Here is a 19,253-nt window from a genome sequence, read left to right as displayed (position 1 = left end):
TTAATTTGGACGATGTAAGTCTGGGACTTCCACTCGCAAAGTTGAAAATTGGATTTGCTGCAAAGCATGAGTTAGGTGTGGTTGATGTAAAATAACTTCAGAAACAAAGGTTCCTAACAGAATGCAAAACATGCATGGTTCAGATTGCCAAGAAACTTGAACGTAGCCCAATAAAATACAAAATGGTTAAAGCTGCTTCTTGTTTGGACCCTAGAAAATTGTTGGACAAACAGGAAGAGTGTAGGACAAGCATGGATACATGTTTGCAAATTCTTATGTCTGCCAAGCACCTAACTGCTCTTCAATCTGATAGACCTAGTGTTCAGTTTACCAAATTTGTTACTAATATCAATTCTGACAAACTTGCATCATTTCATGTACACAATAACAGATTGGACACTTTTTTTGCAGATATGTTGATTGGAGAAGAACAGTTTAAAGATAAATGGCTTGCAGTGAAAATTATATTAATTCTCTCACATGGTAATGCTTTTGTGGAATCTGGATTCTCCATCAATAAGGAGATGCTTGTTGAAAATCTCCATGAGGAATCTTTGATTGGCCTGCGACGAGTTTGGGATGGAGTTAGTAATGCTGGTGGTGAAAATTGTATTCAAGTATATCAGGAAATGATAAAATATGCCAGAGGAGAAGCTTTAAGGTACAAAGGTGCCCTGGAGTAAAAATGTCAAAATGAAGAAGAGGACAAGAAGTTGGACAGATATTGTAAGAAAGAAAGAAAACGCAAGACTGTAGGAATTCAAGAGCTGCTAAATAAAAAACTGGAAATAGAGAAACAAAAAGAGCATTTAGAGATGAAAATTAAAAAAATTAAAAAAAATATTTATTGGGCTTAAAGAATAACCAGTACATATTTGTAATATTTTGTGAATGTACATTGAATATGCAAGATACCTAAACATTTTTTCCTATGCAGCAGAAGTGGTATAACATTAGGCCTATGTATGTCTAAATGTTCACAGCAATTTAGCAGGTAATAAAATAGCTGATAATACCCTTATGTTAGTAGCATAGGTATGCCTGTATATTATGTAAAATTGTGATTAGTTTATTTCATTATTTTTTTTAATTTAGCACAGGGAAAATATATTATAGGACAGGGAAAACAGGGAAAACTCAGGGAAATTTACAGAAACTAGTTGGTGGGAACCCTGTGGTGGTATATTACAAGAAACATGCAAAAATTAACCTTCTTATTGAATTCTGTTAACACTGTTGCTTTGCATCTAGTATTCCATTGTTATTCATGCACATTTAAGAGCAACAAAATTTGGAGAAAAAAAATTCTGGTGAATGTGCAAACATGGTACAGTAATGTAAAGAACTGTATCACCCATTGTTACCACGCAGAAGACTTACAGTGTGTAGCGTTGCTAGTGGTTGGTGGTGATCATTGTGCAGTTGGGGTGTTTGAAACACCTGTCATCCCTTTAGATCTTCCCTTATAACTAGCAACCAAAAATGATACTGATTGCTTTAGGTGTGTTTTATTCTGGTCGAGTTTACACTTAAATTTTTTTTTTCCTTCTAATTTCTGTTATTTTTTCAGGTTTTAATGTGTGTGTGGGTTTTTTTATTTTTTATTTATTTATTAATTTATAACTAAATGTATAGTGTTTTATATTTTCATTCGTTTGGACATGGTTTCTAAACTTAAGTAAATGTTTTAAACTTAGAATTTTTCTAAAAATAGATGAACGTTTTAACGTTGAAAGAATATACACATGGTGGCTAAAGGAGAGGAGACCTACAAGACTTAAGTGGGTTTCTTTTTTGAGAGCTAATTCGGTGGGGTGGTAATGGAACCATTTTAGAGCACAGTTATAACATCTTCGTTGCAGAGTTTCTTGCCAACATTTCCTGGCAGCGATGAGGCAGAGAAGGAGAAGACACTCCGGCAGTTGTTGGGAATGGAGAACGTGTACTTTGGCAACCCGATTGAGCAGTTTTTTCATCATCTGAAGAATGGGCACTACACTGCAGACATTGCCAGATTACGCCATCTCATGAAGAAAGCCGAAAGGAGGGCATATAGGTACAAACATTTCTATGTAAATCTACTGTTACAAAAGTACCGTGTTTTCTCGTATAATCGTCGCACATTTTATTCTAAAATCAAGTTTGATAAGTAGGGGTGCGACAAATATTCGTAAAAAAAAAATTTATTAGGTAAAGTTATTCATAAAAACAAAACTAGTTCATGGAAAGTACGTTTATTTAAAAAAAGGTGGAGTATACAAGAGCATGCCAAACAATCTATATTAATAATTCCTTAAACAAAAACCTTTCTTCAAATTTAAATAGAAAAACCAAAACTCTAGCGCAAACGCAAGCCACTTGAATCTGACGTGAACAAACGTGTCGTAGTACACACTTACCACGAAAGAATGCGGGCTATCAAATATAGTTAACTCGGCACTTGACAGAGAGCGCGCATTGTATGCACTCGGCGAGATATCAATATTCGACTACGTGCGCGCGCTCTATACGGGAAGCGACATAGCCAAACATTAATGATGCGCTGGCTACATTTTTATAAGCAGTACGCCGCGGCAACGCAATCAGATAAAGGAAATAATGTTCAAAAACGTCTTTATAAGAAAATTTACACGTCAAAAAAATTAGTATTTTTCCATTAATTTATTAAGTAAGTGGTAATGACCGAAATTAAATTTTAGATTATACCTACACCGCGGCGACGCAGACGATTAGATAAAGGAAATAACGTTTAAAAACGTCTTTATAAGAATTTTTTCGCGTCAAACAACTTCGTATTTTTCCGTTTATTTATTAAGTAAGTGGTAATGACCGAATAAATATTAGATTTCTATTTTAAAATACATTGTTTTATACGAAAAAGATACCTAAACAAAGCGCTCGGCATCTACTAGCGGGACCAAAAACATCATGCGACGTTTACGCGAGAATTTTTTTGATCCCAATTTTGACAGCCTAACATATGGTTGCGACGATTATGCGCGGTGCGACCCTTATGCGATAAAACACGGTAACAGAATTAATTGTATTCTGGCCCCAAATTCGCCAGATTTATTTAAATAGTTTTAGGCCTATGTCTAATTTGGGATTGCCAATGGGATTTGGAATAGAAATTTATGTATTTTGTGAATTAACCTGCAAATTATGTAAATTACTTATTTTTTAAATTAGGTCCTTAATGCAACCAAAGCTGTTGTGGAAAAAATTTGTAGAAAGTTTGTGTTAACTTGCAAATAATTAGTGTTTACTGTAAAAATAGGAACTATTTTATGTATAAATTTATATTAGACTCAGAAAAGTTTTTTTTTCCATAGCTTATCATATTAGTATGCACTTTTATTATTACTATTTGTACTATGTGTAAGTACCCAACCACACCAGTAAGGTTTGCATAAGCTTTGCAAATATTGACTTTTTGTGATCAATTCATTTTCAAATAATGCCTTAGCTTGTTTAAATATTAAATCCTTTATATGGGGCGTACAAGGTTCCTGATATGTATCTGATATTTTAAAAAAAATTATAAAAAAGTAAAATTTTAACATTCAATATTAGGCCTACTGATATCAGAATATTAGTAATAGCTATATAGTAAATTTGTATGTTTAAAATTTTATTTATTGTATAAAAAAAAGTAAAACAGACTTAATTATTTCTCAGTATTTACACTGTTTAATTTTGTAGATTCACACCACAAAGTAATTCATTGAACACTTATTTGCTACAAAAAAAAAGCTTAAACTCACAAAATTATTAGTCTAGTTTGTAAGTCCTGCAAAGAAATATAATTGTCTGCTGAGCCAGTGAAATAAATTGTTAAGATAAGTACATGGTTAAGACAAACACAGTTTCGAGGTAACATAGGAATGTTGACAGCCTGAATGTGGATGTGTGGTATCTAGTTAGTGGGATATTAGTGAGTTGTGTCTTGTTTGCATCACAGTTTTATTTAAAGACCATAGTCAGTGTAACAGTTTAAACAGTATGAAAATCATCCCACGTGTTCCATCATTGATTTTAGTAGAAACTTAATCAATTGTTTTGTGCATGCACATGGACCCCTCAGCTCTGTGAACTAGACCACGCCTGCTACAAATTTAGAATATAAATACTTGACAAACACCCAAAAAATTCAGGAAATATGACGTGGAAAATATTCAAGGTGATTTTTACATTGTCCTAACAGTGCACTAAATCCATGCATGACCGACTATTAGTAAAATAAAAAAATGATGTATAAAATTATCCTATTAAATCAATTTTGACTAAAATGGTAAACAGAAATAGACAAGGTAAAATTGAAACTTGAGAAAAAACTTAATTTCACTGAAAAGTATGTCAATATACCATACATTAATTCACTAATATGCAAACTAACGTCATTAAATTAATTTGTATTTTAACAGAACATAATCTAAATCACAAAAATTCAATGTATGTCATTTTTATGAAGTTTTTAACCCCAAAATACCTATAAAAAACCTTTGATTTTATTGCATCTCTAACTCCATTTTACATCACTGGCATTAATACATTTTTAAACACAGTAAGTGATTCTGTCCTGTACTTGCTTAATATAAATTATTTTATTGTTAAAATGCTTCGAGTATGAAAGATAATATTGTCCTATTTTGGTAAAATGAGAGTATTCAGAAATTTTTAAGTATTTTATTTGTTGAAGGACACCAAAATCTGTTTAAAAAACTAAATTTGCCATTTGTTTTATATTCTCTCTATAAAAGGAAGAAAGAACAAATATTTCCTATACACAAATCATGTGTTACATCAAAATAAACCTTCTGCTAAAAAATTTAATTGTGGGTATGTATCATTACATTGTCTGCTAAGACTAAAATAGACACTAGTAATACATTATTTCGCAAGTAGTAAATATGTGAAAATTTTAGGTTAGTGCTCCATACATACATGTGTGTGATACAGATGTACCAGTATTTATCATGTGTTACAAAATTCCTTGAAAACATACTGCCTAAAATTTTTTAAAACTTCTGCTTGAAAACTAACCAAAAATTTAATTTGTTTGAAAACCGATAAAAGTTACTTCCTAACATGCTCCTTTAACCCATATAAGACCGGCATCCATTGTGTAGAACCCATGTACTTAAGTTACTGATATATTTTTACTTCTTGTTCTGTTTACTATTTTTGTGTTAAAATAAATTCTCTGTCTTCCTTAATGTATCTGGTTGGTGCATTAATTTATTTGCTTGGCACTATCTATTTGAAGGTGAATGATATCATGAATGATAATTTTGTTGGGAAATTTTACATTTGACAATGCAAATGACGTTGTAGTTTCTCTGTATTTATTTGGAATTGTATGTGGTTCTCAGAATAAGTGAAATATATACCAATTTATATTACCTATTGTTTATTACATGATAAAAAATATATATTTCTTATCAAATTAATGGATACTTTTACTAGAGTATACTAAATATAGGACGGCAGTCCATCAAGGGTAATAATATTACATTGCACAACAAGGCTGTTTATATTTATAAAAAAGCAATTGCATGTGATCCAATAACAGACGAAGATTCCGGTGGAGAGAAAATCCATTACTGGATAATTTCCCTGGTAGTCAGTTATGTTGGAATGTTGAAGTATCAGATAATAAAATTTCACACAGTGTTTCCAAAAAGAACTATAAGCAGACAAAAAGTTATCACTGGTCAGAAGGCGATATTAGACAAGATGATTCAGAATGGCCATTGTTGCAGATGCCTAAAAACTCTCTTACACCTGAACAATTGTTTTATATAATTTTTTTTGATGATGATGAAGTTGTTTCATTGATGACAACGTATACGAATCAGTATGCAGCAAAGAAAAATCTGTGGGGTGACATAACTGAAACTGAAATGAGATGCTTTATTGCTGTTCTATTGCTGAGTGGTTATGTAGATCTTCCACGAAAGAACATGTTCTGGGAATGTAGTCCAGACTCACAATCCATTAGTATCAAATGCTATTTCAAGAGATAGGTTCAAATTTATTATGGGAAACATGTTTGTCTCCAACAATAACAATCTTGACAACAGTGATAAATTTGCTAAAGTTCGCCCATTGTTTACAGAACTCAATAAACGTTTCCTTCTTCATACTCATTCTGAAAACCTCAGTATTGATGAGACCATGGTGCCATATTTTGGAAAACATGGATGCAAGCAATTCATAAAAGGAAAGCACTCCTACGATTTTCCCGTACAGTGTACGATAATTGGCCCTATTGTACTATTGTACGATCATTACTTTTGGGGTGTGGTTTGTTGTTTGGATGTGCCGTATTAATAAACCGTGCACAATTCTTCGTAAAATGTGTGCTGAGAAAGCAGGGTGATGGCGTATTCGAAATTTGACAACGTTGCATGGCAATGCCGCATACCACAAGTTTTGTTAAGCACCAACATTGGGAAACCTGCTTTTAGTAATCGGACGACGGACATGTTGAACGTGGTCACTAGTTAAGAAAAGTTTGTAGTTACGGTCATTTACAGTTGCTAGTACCATGGGTGTGTGTTACCAGTGTTTGTCATAAAAATAACAATCATGGCAACTGTCAGCAACCCGAAAAAGAAAACATATGATCAAGTGTTTTTAGAATGTTACAGCGAACAGTATCCTTGGACTTCTCGTTCACGAAGTGGAAGCAATTTTACCCGTTGTACTATTTGTGCGTGTGACATAAATGTTTCCCATGGCGGCAGAAATTATCTAAAGGTTCATGAAGGAACAAATAAACATAAAAGTGCTTCGTGTGATAGCAGCGCAAATAAAATAAATTCCTTTTTCAGCAGCACTCAAAGTGACGATTACAGTGTGATTAAAGCAGAATGTTACTTCACATCTTTTATCATAGAACGTAACTTGCCTCTATCCGTCGCTGATCATGCAGGGCTTTTATTCAGGAAAATGTTTCCCAAGAGTGAAGAGGCCAAAAAGTATGGCTGTGGGTGCACCAAAACAACCACAATTATGGGTGAAATGGCACCTGAACGTCGAAATGATCTTGTAGGTATTTTGAAAAATACTTCATTTTCTATTGCAATGACGATTCTAAGCTGTATCCAGTACCAGAGACATATTTGGATGTAAAAGAGTCTAAAGTTGAAAATGATTTGCTTTCAATTGTTTCTTTGGAAGGTGCCGCAACCAGATTAAATATTGGAGAAATGTTGATGAGGACTCTGGAAAGCTGTACCATCCCCATCAAGAACTGCATTGCACTGGGTTCAGGTTAGGGATGGGTCAGTACCGGTTCTCGGTTCTCGGTTCTCACGGTTCTCAGCATTTTAACCGGCACCCCAGCTAAAATGTCGGTGCCGGTACCGGTACCGGCAGTACAGCAAAACCCTTTACGAAAATAGTCCTTCACTAAAACTTAACTACATCATGAAATGGCTCAACTCACGTTCAATTCACATATGAATTATTTTTTTGGACTTCTGTGGAATAATATTCATCTCTTAACTATAAAATAAATTACACGTGAAAATATTTAATGTTCTCGTCAAATCTGTAAACAAAGTAAAACATAACAGTTGAAGGTGTCATAGATGTATGTAGTTCATAGATGTGTGCAACTCTATAACATGCCTCAGCAGAGATGTGAGAACAGAAAGACGCCATGTTGGTTTCAATTTGTTTTTAAAAATAGGTAGTTAATTGAGTCGTTGACATGTAAGTAAGGGTGACTGATGTATAAAGAACAAGTAAAAGTGCAAAATGCCACAGAATATTTGTTTAATAGAATTGATTGATTAAAAATTTTCCGTAATAATTTTCGGCATTCTAAAATTTTATGCTTTTTGTGCAGTGATTTGGACTGTTATTTATTTATTCAATTTTTGTTCGGTAGATCCCATATGGAGGTAAGGACTCCGGGATATAGAACAAGTCAATAATTACAAATATATACATATATACACACTGCATCTGCAGGCATCTAGCGTAATGGCTAGTAACTTTGTCTTTTAGGTAAACGGGATTGCTTTGATTTTTTTTATAGTAAATTGGTGTATGGATGTGCAGATGTATTTTACCATTGGCTGGTCAAACGAAATGCTTGTTGACACTTCTCAAGTATAATTATTCTGGCCAAATAGAGCAAATTGTATAGGAAATAGCATCAGAAGTGTGGCAGTAATTTACTGTTGACTGTGCAAACAAACTGAATTCAATGTAGGCAATAAGTTTGATGGACAATTTAATATTTTAATTCTTTGAAAGTTCACCATCATTGTATTTATTTCCATTATGTAACATTTTCTTTTTATTCCTATGTTTTAAAGGAGGGTGTATGTAAATTTCTTGAGGTAATTACTAGATTGATATAGTAAATTTTAGTTTTATTAAGTGTTCTCTATATTATTTCGAATTTATTTTTTTATTAATACATATTACATTTTTAATAGGTTGCTGTGTTTACTGTAGCTTGAAACAGTGCTTTTTTTTATAGCCAAAACAATAAATAGTTTATTACTTAAAACTCCTCATAAATAATGTGTGAATAATATTTATTTTATTGTTTAAGTCAGAACCGAGAACTGATTTTTAAAAACCAGTACCGAACCGAGAACCGGGAAAAAACAGGAATTGACCCATCACTAGTTCAGATAATGCTGCAGTAATGGTTGGGTCCGAAAATGGTGTTGCTGCTGTAATGAGGGATAGAAATGAAAATATTTTTGTTTTGGGTTGTGCATGTCACTTGTTGCACTTAGCAGCAGAGAAAAGTTCCATAGGACTGCATGTGAATGTTGACGAAATTCTCCTGGACATATACTACTACCTAGAAAAAAGTGCTAAGAGAAAAGACAGGCTTAAAGACTTACAGAAGCTGTGTGATGAAAAAAACAAGAAAGTTTTAAAGCACATTTCCACACGGTGGCTTTTGCTTGGTATATGTCTTCAAAGGTTAATGGATTTGTGGCAACCACTATTATGGTTTTATAAAGCAAGCAAGTGTGCAGCCCCATCGTCTTCATTAAGTTTGTTCAAAATACCAAAGAAATGTTCAAGCGGATTGGTCGATGCAACCGTAAAAGTAAAAGTGATGCCAAAGTTAAATTATTGTGTGCTACTACAAGCTGCTACAAAAAAGCTCCTCAAAATAAAAATTTAAGTGTGCCTCACAAAGTCGAAAGTAATTGCATCTAAAGATCTTTAGTATCGTATGATTTTCCTACTGGTAAGAAAATGAAGTCACGTGGTTCAGAAGAAGAAAAAACTACACAAATGCTCTCTCGGCAAGAAAGGGTTTTCATGTTCCTTTCTTCAGACATAAACAAGGCCTTTTGTTGGATTTTAGTAAATGTGATACCAGTGTTTGACAAGACTAATATAATTTTGCAGTCACAAACACCTCACATACATGTTTTAAAGGACTTATTAACTGAATTGGTAAAAGAATTGCTTCTAAAATTTATAAAGCCAACTGTAATCAAAACAACTCCAATACTAGATATCAAGTACAGTATTGCAACAAATCAGAAGACAGATGAAGATCTTGTTGTGGGTTGTAACGCATCCAAACTAGTGGATTTATTAGAACCATCCGACAAAGCAAAGTTTTACACATCAGTGAGAAGTTTTTTTACATTATCATGTGATTACATTGTACTGAAGTTTCCCTTAAAAAATGACATTTTAAAGCACGCAGAAGTGGCTAATTTAAAGAACATTGAGAGTTCTTCATTTTCGTCATTAAAATTTTTTGTCATCAAGTTTCTGACATTTCTCCTTGTTAAGGATAGTGAAACCCCTGAAGAAGCATTGGACTTATTTCAAGAACAGTTTTCTGTGTTGTAGGCAGATAATGGCATTCTTTTTGAATCCACGGAGAGTATGTATTATCTGTGGTGTTCAGTTGGAAAAATTAAAGAGGGTTGATGGTAGTTTAAAGTATGATAGAGTTGCACATGTAATGCTTTCAATATTAGTCATACCACACAGCAATGCTGAGTGTGAGAGGGTTTTCAGCAGTGTTAAAAAGAACAGGACAATATTTAGAGCATCAATGTCACACCAAGTGCTGAACAATATATTGTTGGCAAAATCTGATAAGAAGTGTTATGAGCAAGAATTTCAACAAAAGTTCCTGAAGAATGCTAAAGCTGCCACGTACAAAACGCTGCAGAAGGCAGAATGATTAATACCTACTTTTCTTTGAAACCCACCCAGACGAACAAGGTTAGTTTAATTGAAAACAATATTTTTAGTAAATATTTTCCTATTTTGTTTAGGGTTAAACAAAACCATATTTTAAAAATTGTACTATTTTTCATTTTCACAAGTTGGCAGCTATGCATTCACTATGGATATAAGTTGTGGACAGGTGCAACTAGCAGTGGCTACATTGTTTGGACAGGCCCATGGTACAGTTCCAGAATATAAAGACTTAGGTTTATGTGCTAGTGTTTACCTGCCGTATGTCGATGTACTATCAAACATTGGCCTTTTCAAGTACCACATGTTCACTGATAATTTCTTCACTTCCTTGCCATTACTTGCCAAACTTCGTGAAAGGAACATAATAGGAATGGGCAGCATAAGAGAAAATAGAGTGGGAGGTTGTCCTTTGACATGTTCTGAAGTACTCAAGAAAACTGCTCTAGGAACAAGTGAAACAAAAGTAGAGAAAAATAACAATATCGTCTTGACTAATTTGAACGTTAACAGGGTTGTGACTGTTGCTTCAAACACTCCAGTATACCATGTCAGCAGGTATTCTGAAAAGCAAAAAAAAAAAAAAGGATTCGTACAGAGGATTAAAGTAACAGTGGTTTTTAAAGGGTTTTAAAGGAGATAATTGATTTTGAGGTTCTTGAAGAAGTTGAAGTTGTATTTGTCGTAGTCAAGATGGTCATGGAGATGTAATTCCTGGAGTTTATTGCAGCTGGTGTTGAGGTTTCCACGGTGTCAAAGTAAGTTGTTCAGAGTTTTTTGTTGTTGTTGAAGATTTCTTCGTAGACCGGGGGGTTTCTGCTTGAAGCTTGTAGAGAAACCAGTTTCAAAGTGACTTGTATTATGCACAAATGAGAGGGAGATGATCATTTGTGAAGAGTTGTTTACACTTTGTAGTAAGAGTTTTAGAATTTTTGGATGTGTGTAAACAGTCACCCATTTTCAGGTTGATTTCATTATCTCATGTTTATTGTAAATTAATTATTATATTTAAATATGTATTTGTATTATAAGTTGTACCAGCAATCACACTAATAGGGATAGCTAAGGCCAGCCAGTATGTTTAGTCTTTGGAAATTGCAGCAGTTTAATAATTGATTGTCTTCATTTTATTATTCTTTGGACGCCTATTCCTTTTTCTGCAAGCTTTACATGAGTTAAACACAGGTTTAATTACCGTACATTGGATTTTACTACAACTGCTGAGTATTTCTTCCTGCTAGTTGCGAGCTCGCTGGTTGCTACAACAATCCTGGGAAGTTGAGGTGGAAAAAGAACGAATGGGGAGGATTCTAAGACGCCATGTTCGAGAGAAGACGTTTCCCTTGCGATGTGTCGCCAGAAACATGGTGCCCACAAAGGAAACAAGAAGATCGTGTCAGCTACGATAGTTAGATACTACGGTGCTAACATAGTATTCAGATAGGAGAATTCTGAGTTCATCTACCTCAGAATACAGGGTATACGCTTTAACACGACATACGAGGCATTTCGCGAGTGCTTCCAGCATCGCGACTCCTACAACTGATTCCTTTCATCTCGCGGTGAGAACTTTCCTTGTACCACATTTTTCAGTACCATTTTGGTGTCGCCGATCCAGCCAACGAGTCGTAGCCTACGGCAGTCGTAGTGGATTAGAACTCTATTGCAGCGTCCCTTTCTACAAGTTCCTGCGACCATCCACCGATCTACCCAGAAGTCCTGAATGGCCGAAGAACCTGCCCTACCACAAATTGAGCTAGTACCGGTAGTTGCAAACCTTGAGAATTCAGTAATGACGGTGTAGTATCGAAACTGGACCCGAATCCTTTCATGTCTGGCTATCAGTATTTGATAGGTTATTTATAAGCTGGTACAACGTTAGGATAATCTGAACCTAATCTTGCTAGTCAACTTATTCAGATCAATAATTTGATATTGTTTTAGTTATTAGATGTTATTAGTTTTGGTACTAATCATACACGAGTACAGCTAACCACCATACTTTGACAGCCAGTTAACATACATTACCCTTAACACACACTACTCCGTAATAACCTCTGTAATTACTCAAATATAAGTAACTGTGACGTGTTAGCTGTGTCAGACGCAGTTGTAATAGTCATAGACAGGCACACGTACACGTCACATGTTTAACGAATAGTTGATGTTATTCCACTTTTTAAGTAACTTTTTTTTTAATTTCTATATAAACAAGGGTGATAACGACTGGATGCATTTATTTCTCAGGATGTTTTTGTACAGTATTTATTTTGTACAGGTTAGTTTTTCACTTTTGTAACTTTTCAATTAAATGTAGTGTTAATTTAATTGAAAAGTTGGGGGGTAATGTAATGTTGCAAACTCTGCCCTCCTAGCTAAATATTTTTCTTTTAAACTATTTCCATGAATGTAAACATTTCTTAAAAGGTCTCGCTAAGAATATTTTACTGTTTTTATGTATTTTAGGGTTGATATTTGCATTTGCTGTATGCTTTAAGATTGTACTTTGTATTTTAACAGACATTTTGAATCATTAGTATTTTTTATGTAATTGTTCACAAATTAGCCGTTGTACTGGATTTTTGCCTATTTTGGCCTACTTTTTCAGGTTTTTCAAATAAGTTGATTTGGTCAAGTAATTTGTATAATGATTGCTGTTTTTAATTTTCATTAGCGTGTTGCATAATAGTTCTAGAACAAGGAACTGTGTCTGTGGCGGATGTAAATAGAGAGAAAGAGGGATATGAGATTTGTAAGTAAGAATGAGACGGACACTGGGACTCCCCACTGGTCGTGGAACTGAGTGATAACTGCTGTCTCACGGTGTGGGAGAGAGAACGAGAATGTAAAGTCCCTGGCTCTGTGTGTAGAAGACTGTTTTCAATGTATGTCGCGTATTCCTATTGGCTTGTGATTTGTAGTGTGAATGAAGAGTGCGTGTGATTGGTCGGTGAGGTCATGTGACTTCTCCTCCCTGCGGGGAGGAGACCATGCCATGATCTCACCAGTCGTCCGTCGATCGCTGCACCAGGCGCGTTCGGTGGCTTCTCATAAATTATGTAGTATTTGAGAAGGATAAATGTAACTTCGGTAGTTCGAGCCATGCCGAAGATAGGAATTTAATCATTGGTTGTTTTTGGAACTTTTTGGACATTTTTAATGAGAAATTGCGGCTACCGACATCAGCGTTTTGGCTCATGGCGAAATTTGTTTTCGCTGGGTGCGGCCATGTTAGAGGCAGCACTGATTTAGTGTACTTACAGTAAAATGTTACTGAAGGATTTAACCTACGTTATTTTTCGTTAAGTTACATCGCCCGAGCTGCGAGCAATTCTCGACAGGCGGATGTACGAGTGCAATGCATGTGAAAGATTTTGAAAGTGATTGGATTCGTCTGTACAACATTCTATATTGAAACATAAAACAAACACTACAATTGACGCTTAACATCTTTTTATTTTTGTATATAACGAACCGTTATAAACTTAATGAGAAGGCTACGGCGAACTTGACCACTTATCATTCCGCAGAAGACTGGCCATTTCAGTTGTCGAACAAAATGCCATTCCACGTAAGTCGAAGGGCAGACCATCAAAGAATGAGCATCAAGATTCAAAATTTGATAGAAAGGATCATTGGATTGTACCACAGGATAAGCAAACTCGCTGCAGAATGTGTCATGCGAAAACAACAACAAGATGTTTCAAATGTGATGTTGGTGTTGATATGAAATGTTTTAAAGGTTTTCACACTGTAAAATAAATAGTTTTGTCATATTAGCATACGAAAGGAAGATTTGTTGTAAAAATAATCATTGACATTGATTGTACTTGTGTCCTATATGTAGGACAAGTTATGTGTCGTTTGGACTGGCGTCCTAAATATAGTACAGCAGTTTTTGTGGTTTTGTGTTAGAAAAAAATATATATATAGTAGGAACATCATTTTTTTAATGTATTGACCACACTTTGTTGAAAAAAATGTTTTAAAAGAGAAAAAAATCATCTCAAAAAATTATTATAACATACGAACATCATTTTTGTAGTGTATTGACCCCATTTTGAAGGAAAACAATGTTTTGGAAGAGAAAAAGTGATGTCGGTGGTGTGTGGAACATGCAGGAGACTGGAGAGATGGCGGTGTGCAGGTACCAGGAGAGGCGGCGCCTGTCGCGGCTGCTGAGGCAGCTGCTGGTGTCGCGGCAGCAGCAGCTGCAGGCGGCCGGCGGCCAGCCCCCGGGGGGGCCCTCCAGGCCGGAGCGCCTCCCGCCCCGGCCCCGGCCCAGGCCCAGGTTCTCGGTGGAGCAGAGGGCGCGGCGACGCTACTTCCAGGAGCTGGAGCTGGTCCGCCAGGAGGTGGGCGAGAGCGACCACAGCTCCGAGGACGACAACTACCCGGGTCAGCCGAGTTCACAATCATATAACCAACCAACTAAGGGTTTTTTTCTGTAGCCATCATTATTTCAAAAAACACGGAAGTAATAGAAGGTACTCAGTATATAGACGCAGTATACACAAAGTACCTCCCCCGCCCACCCTTTGTTCGCTAGTGTCGCGCGGCGTTGGCGGCGCCACAAGTCGGGGAGAACATTCGCGCAAAACACGTCGTAGAAATCACGGGTTTTCTCAAAATTTTCCGTTGTGACCTAGTGCAAATTATGTGCGCGGCTAAAGAGAAAGGTTTGGTGCACTACTCAAAAGTGGTTTTACGCAACAGTAATGAAAACAGTGAGCTTGGCGTGCCTCTGAAAATACGCTAATTAGGCTTATTCGGCATGCATTTACTAAACGACTATATGTCTGAGACATCTTGAACATCTTTAGGATCATGCCCGGTACCTTAATCTCTTTTATATCCGAAATCGGTAATCGCATGTCGAATAGTTTCGATGAAAACAATTAATTGTTGAACCTCTGCAGCTCACTTTGCACTGCATGTAGGCGGACCTCTTAATTCTAACTAACTTCAGTACGATAGAGCGTGGACTACTGGGTACGTTTGTTGCAGTACTAGTCAACAAAAATAGTAATACGTTATTCCAATACTATATTCCATCCAAACTAAATTATACTTTCTTGATCGGGATCACGATTCCGGAATTTGATTTTAAAATGTAAAGATGAACAAGTTAATATATATACTTTACAGGGAATATTCAATATAATATTACAGAGTCTAGATCGGTGAAAATATGTTCGTTTTTCTTAAATTGTAATTCGTTCGGGGACTTATATTCAGCGAGTCTTCGGTTGATGGGGTAAGGGACCTAACCTTGAAGCAGGATACCCACGAGACGTGTAGGTTCTCGGAGACTCCTTGGTTCAACACGTCAAGGACTGCGGTAGTTGTGTAGCTCCTCCGTCCTCTAGCGTGCGGCAGGAATACACGCCGTAACACCTCCGTCCTTCTGAATATGGGCTGCGACAGGACTGGATTGCGAGACGTTCATCCTTCTCAGGCTCGAACTGTGACTTTTCATTTTCAACAGGATTCTTCTTTCTTCATATTTACAAACGGTATTCAATGTTCGTAGTTTTCAAAGCATATTAAAGTCATTTGGCGATCTCTTGAACACGGATTTATGACAACTTCTCTTCTTAAAGAATTATTTAAAATCTTGATGTCTGAGCAGAGTCTTCGTAGATTAAAAATTATTATTTTCTTCCAAACTCAGCTAATATTTGCATTAATGACCATTTCCAATCTTCTATAAAATATTCAATTATAAATCCATTTCAGAATCGTTGCGTTTTAGCTATTGTCTTCCTCAAGTATCAATTCGTTCTAAAAGAATATTTTTCCGTCACTAGTAAACGATTTTCTTTAGTTGGTTGTTAAAAAAAAAGATAGTAAAATTACTGACCATTTCTGACGTGTTCATCTTTAAATTATTAGTTAATTCAAAAAAAAATACTGCTATGCTAACTTTGACAATATTTAAAATAAAAAAATAACATAGAGTAATACATAGACAAACGATAACGAAAGATATTTACAGTCAGGATTAATCATAGAGTGCATATAAACGTAAGGAATAAAACATAATTTAAACAAAATAAATATTAAAGAAAATTAAATATTTACTTTCTATAAAGTGTAATTATTGCCTTTATAGTATATATATAAACTTTAAGTTGACGATGGTTTTGGTGTCTATGGACCATGAAGTGAAAAACTGTTTATCAATTTTCCAGAAGTCACACCATGGTTACGGCTGCAATAGGTAGTATTACATTAAAATCTACCCAAAACGGTGTAAAACAAATTTTTTGAAAAGCTATGGAAAAGTCCTGGAATGGGTTATCTGCGAATTTATATACGAGTCATTCCATATCAAATCAACCAAAGAAAAATTAATTTAGAAACTTCATGTTTCAGATTTATATGATTTTTTGTATATTGGTAATATCAACTAAAAACATTATAAATATATTTTTTCTAAAAAAAAAATTTTGAGTAGTTTTTTTTGTATAAATTTTTGAAAATTGCAAAAATAGCCCTTTTTAGCAATGTTTTGGATCACTCAAATACTTGTAGGTTTCCAACTAATGGTGCTAGAAGGTTGTTTGAAAGCTCATTTTAAAGGTCATTGAATGGACTTCAATTTGATATGTAACATGACCAACTTTGGAAAAAAAAAATTTTTATTTGTTTTCAAAATTTTTAATATTGAATTTCTAAAAAACACCATTTTCGATTTTTTTTTAAAAAAAAGTATGTTATTCCTACATATATTGGTTAGATTTGTGCCAAATTTCAAGGTGGAGAATCAATGGGATCATGAGTAAATAAAAATGAGAAGTTTAGTAGATGCTTAAGGGGGCATGGTAGATGAATAAATGCTTTAAGCGTCAGTTGGACGTTATTGGTTTTTGGAAGACAACATTGAAAAACTGCAAAACAACAATCCTACATAATGTTATTTGCCAACTTTATTAGCAGACGTCCTAAAAAGACATTTCTCGAGCGTTGTTTCTTCCGCAGCAATTAAATGTTCGAAATTACCAAGGCAGAAGTTTTGGCTTCAAGTAATCTTCAGTTTTTAATTAATGCATTTAGCTCTGGTATAGATACCATGCCGCCTTAAGAAATAGTTGCAGCAAGAAAGAGTAGCATAATTTTACATAAAATTTTGACTTAGTAAAGTATTCAAATTTTATTTTTATAGACTAGAAATTTTTTACAAATTATAAAACATGGATAACAAATCTTACCTTACATTCATCCAGTGTTCTTTGATTAAACATTTGATCAATATGATAATACAAAGCATGTGATCTTGCTGAACAGATGTAGCCTAAGTTCAAAGCACATGATCTTGCTGAAAGGATGTAGCTTAAGTTATAACTGACAAAACATATAATTGCTCATGAAAAAACTCTGTTTAGTATATATTTAATTATTTACAGTTTTCACTTAGGTTGTGGCATACTTGTTCAAGCAGGTGTGATGTCTCTACAATCTCTTTTTTAGTGAGTGTAAAAGTTCTCCCAGTTGCTGTACAAGGTTCAACCTTTTTAAGAAGATCTTCAGTTCTAATGTCTAGTATATCGGCTTTTGGTGTTGGATAAAAAAAGGAAGCAGCAGGTCCTTTGGGATGTAAAAAACTGACTTTAACTTCATTATTCTCATTATTTTTTGCCAATATACATGCAAGCCACCAAAAGTTATCGTTTTTCACAGTAACATGTTTTGTCAGTTATAACTTAGGCTACATCCTTTCAGCAAGATCATGTGCTTTGAACTTAGGCTACATCTGTTTTATCATATTAATCAAATGTTTAATCACAGAACACTGGATCAATGTAAGGTAAGATTTGTTATCCGTGTTTTATAATTTGTAAAAAAATTTTAGTCTATAAAAATAAAATTTGAATACTTTACTAAGTCAAAATTTTATGTAAAATTATGCTACTCTTCCTTGCTGCAACTATTTCTTAAGGCGGCATGGTATCTATACCAGAGCTAAATGCATTAATTAAAAACTGAAGATTACTTGAAGCCAAATCTTCTGCCTTGGTAATTTTGAACATTTAATTGCTGCGGAAGAAACAACGCTCGAGAATTGTCTTTTTAGGACGTCTGCTAATAAAGTTGGCAAATAACATTATGTAGGTTTTTAATTTGCAGTTTTTCAATGTTGTCTTCCAAAAACCAATAACGTCCAACTGATGCTTAAAGCATTTATTCATCTACCATGCCCCCTTAAGCATCTACTAAACTTCTCATTTTTATTTACTCATGATCCCATTGATTCTCCACCTTGAAATTTGGCACAAATCTAACCAATATATGTAGGAATAACATACTTTTTTTTTTAAAAAAATCGAAAATGGTGTTTTTTAGAAATTCAATATCAAAAATTTTGAAAACAAATAAAAATTATTTTTTTTTCCAAAGTTGGTCATGTTACATATCAAATTGAAGCCCATTCAATGACCTTTAAAATGAGCTGTCAAACAGCCTTCTAGCACCATTAGTTGGAAACCTACAAGTATTTGAGTGATCCAAAACATTGCTAAAAAGGGCTATTTTTGCAATTTTCAAACATTTATACAAAAAAAAACAACTGAAAATTTTTTTTTTAGAAAAAATATATTTATAATGTATTTAGTTGATATTACCAATATACAAAAAAACATGAAAATCTAAGGTGTAGAGGTTAAGGCCTCTGGTTGATTTCATATGGAATGACCCATACATCCTGGAAAGGAATCCTGACCCTTTTTCAAAAGTCCTGGCTGCCTGGCTTTCTTTCTGTGTTGTCATAGTTCTTTTATTATTCTTTGTGAACAATGGCTTTTGTGCTGTGAATGCAATACTCACTTATCTTCTTTCTACTAACTGGTGCATACTGTTTTATAAAGGTAATTTTAATCACTTGTATAAGAAAAGCTTTCGTAAATCCTCTTTGAAATAGAGATCTACTGGATTATGTAACTATTTTGGCTAAAAGCCATTCTCAGTTTTAGTATGTTGTTTCTCGTTATATTAATGTTATCAACCTCCAACTCCTATTGTGACCAGCATAGAGCAAAAGTGTG

At 34.6% G+C, this 19,253-nt stretch overlaps 1 protein-coding gene across 5 annotated transcripts in view; it reads left to right on the top strand.

The window, feature by feature from the left end:
* Window positions 1-19,253, top strand: part of LOC134531551 (nuclear factor related to kappa-B-binding protein) — a 239,079-nt gene that overhangs the window by 10,294 nt on the left and 209,532 nt on the right. For all 5 annotated transcript variants that reach the window (XM_063367243.1, XM_063367245.1, XM_063367247.1 and 2 more), the window contains exons 3-4: window positions 1,863-2,056; window positions 14,357-14,607. In XM_063367243.1, the coding sequence (XP_063223313.1) occupies window positions 1,863-2,056; window positions 14,357-14,607 (445 nt within the window). The remainder of the gene's footprint in view (window positions 1-1,862; window positions 2,057-14,356; window positions 14,608-19,253) is intronic.

This window comes from Bacillus rossius, chromosome 5 (genome assembly GCF_032445375.1).
Source record: "Bacillus rossius redtenbacheri isolate Brsri chromosome 5, Brsri_v3, whole genome shotgun sequence".
Taxonomy (NCBI): Eukaryota; Metazoa; Arthropoda; class Insecta; order Phasmatodea; family Bacillidae; genus Bacillus; species Bacillus rossius.
This window is presented reverse-complemented; position numbering and strand designations above follow the sequence as displayed.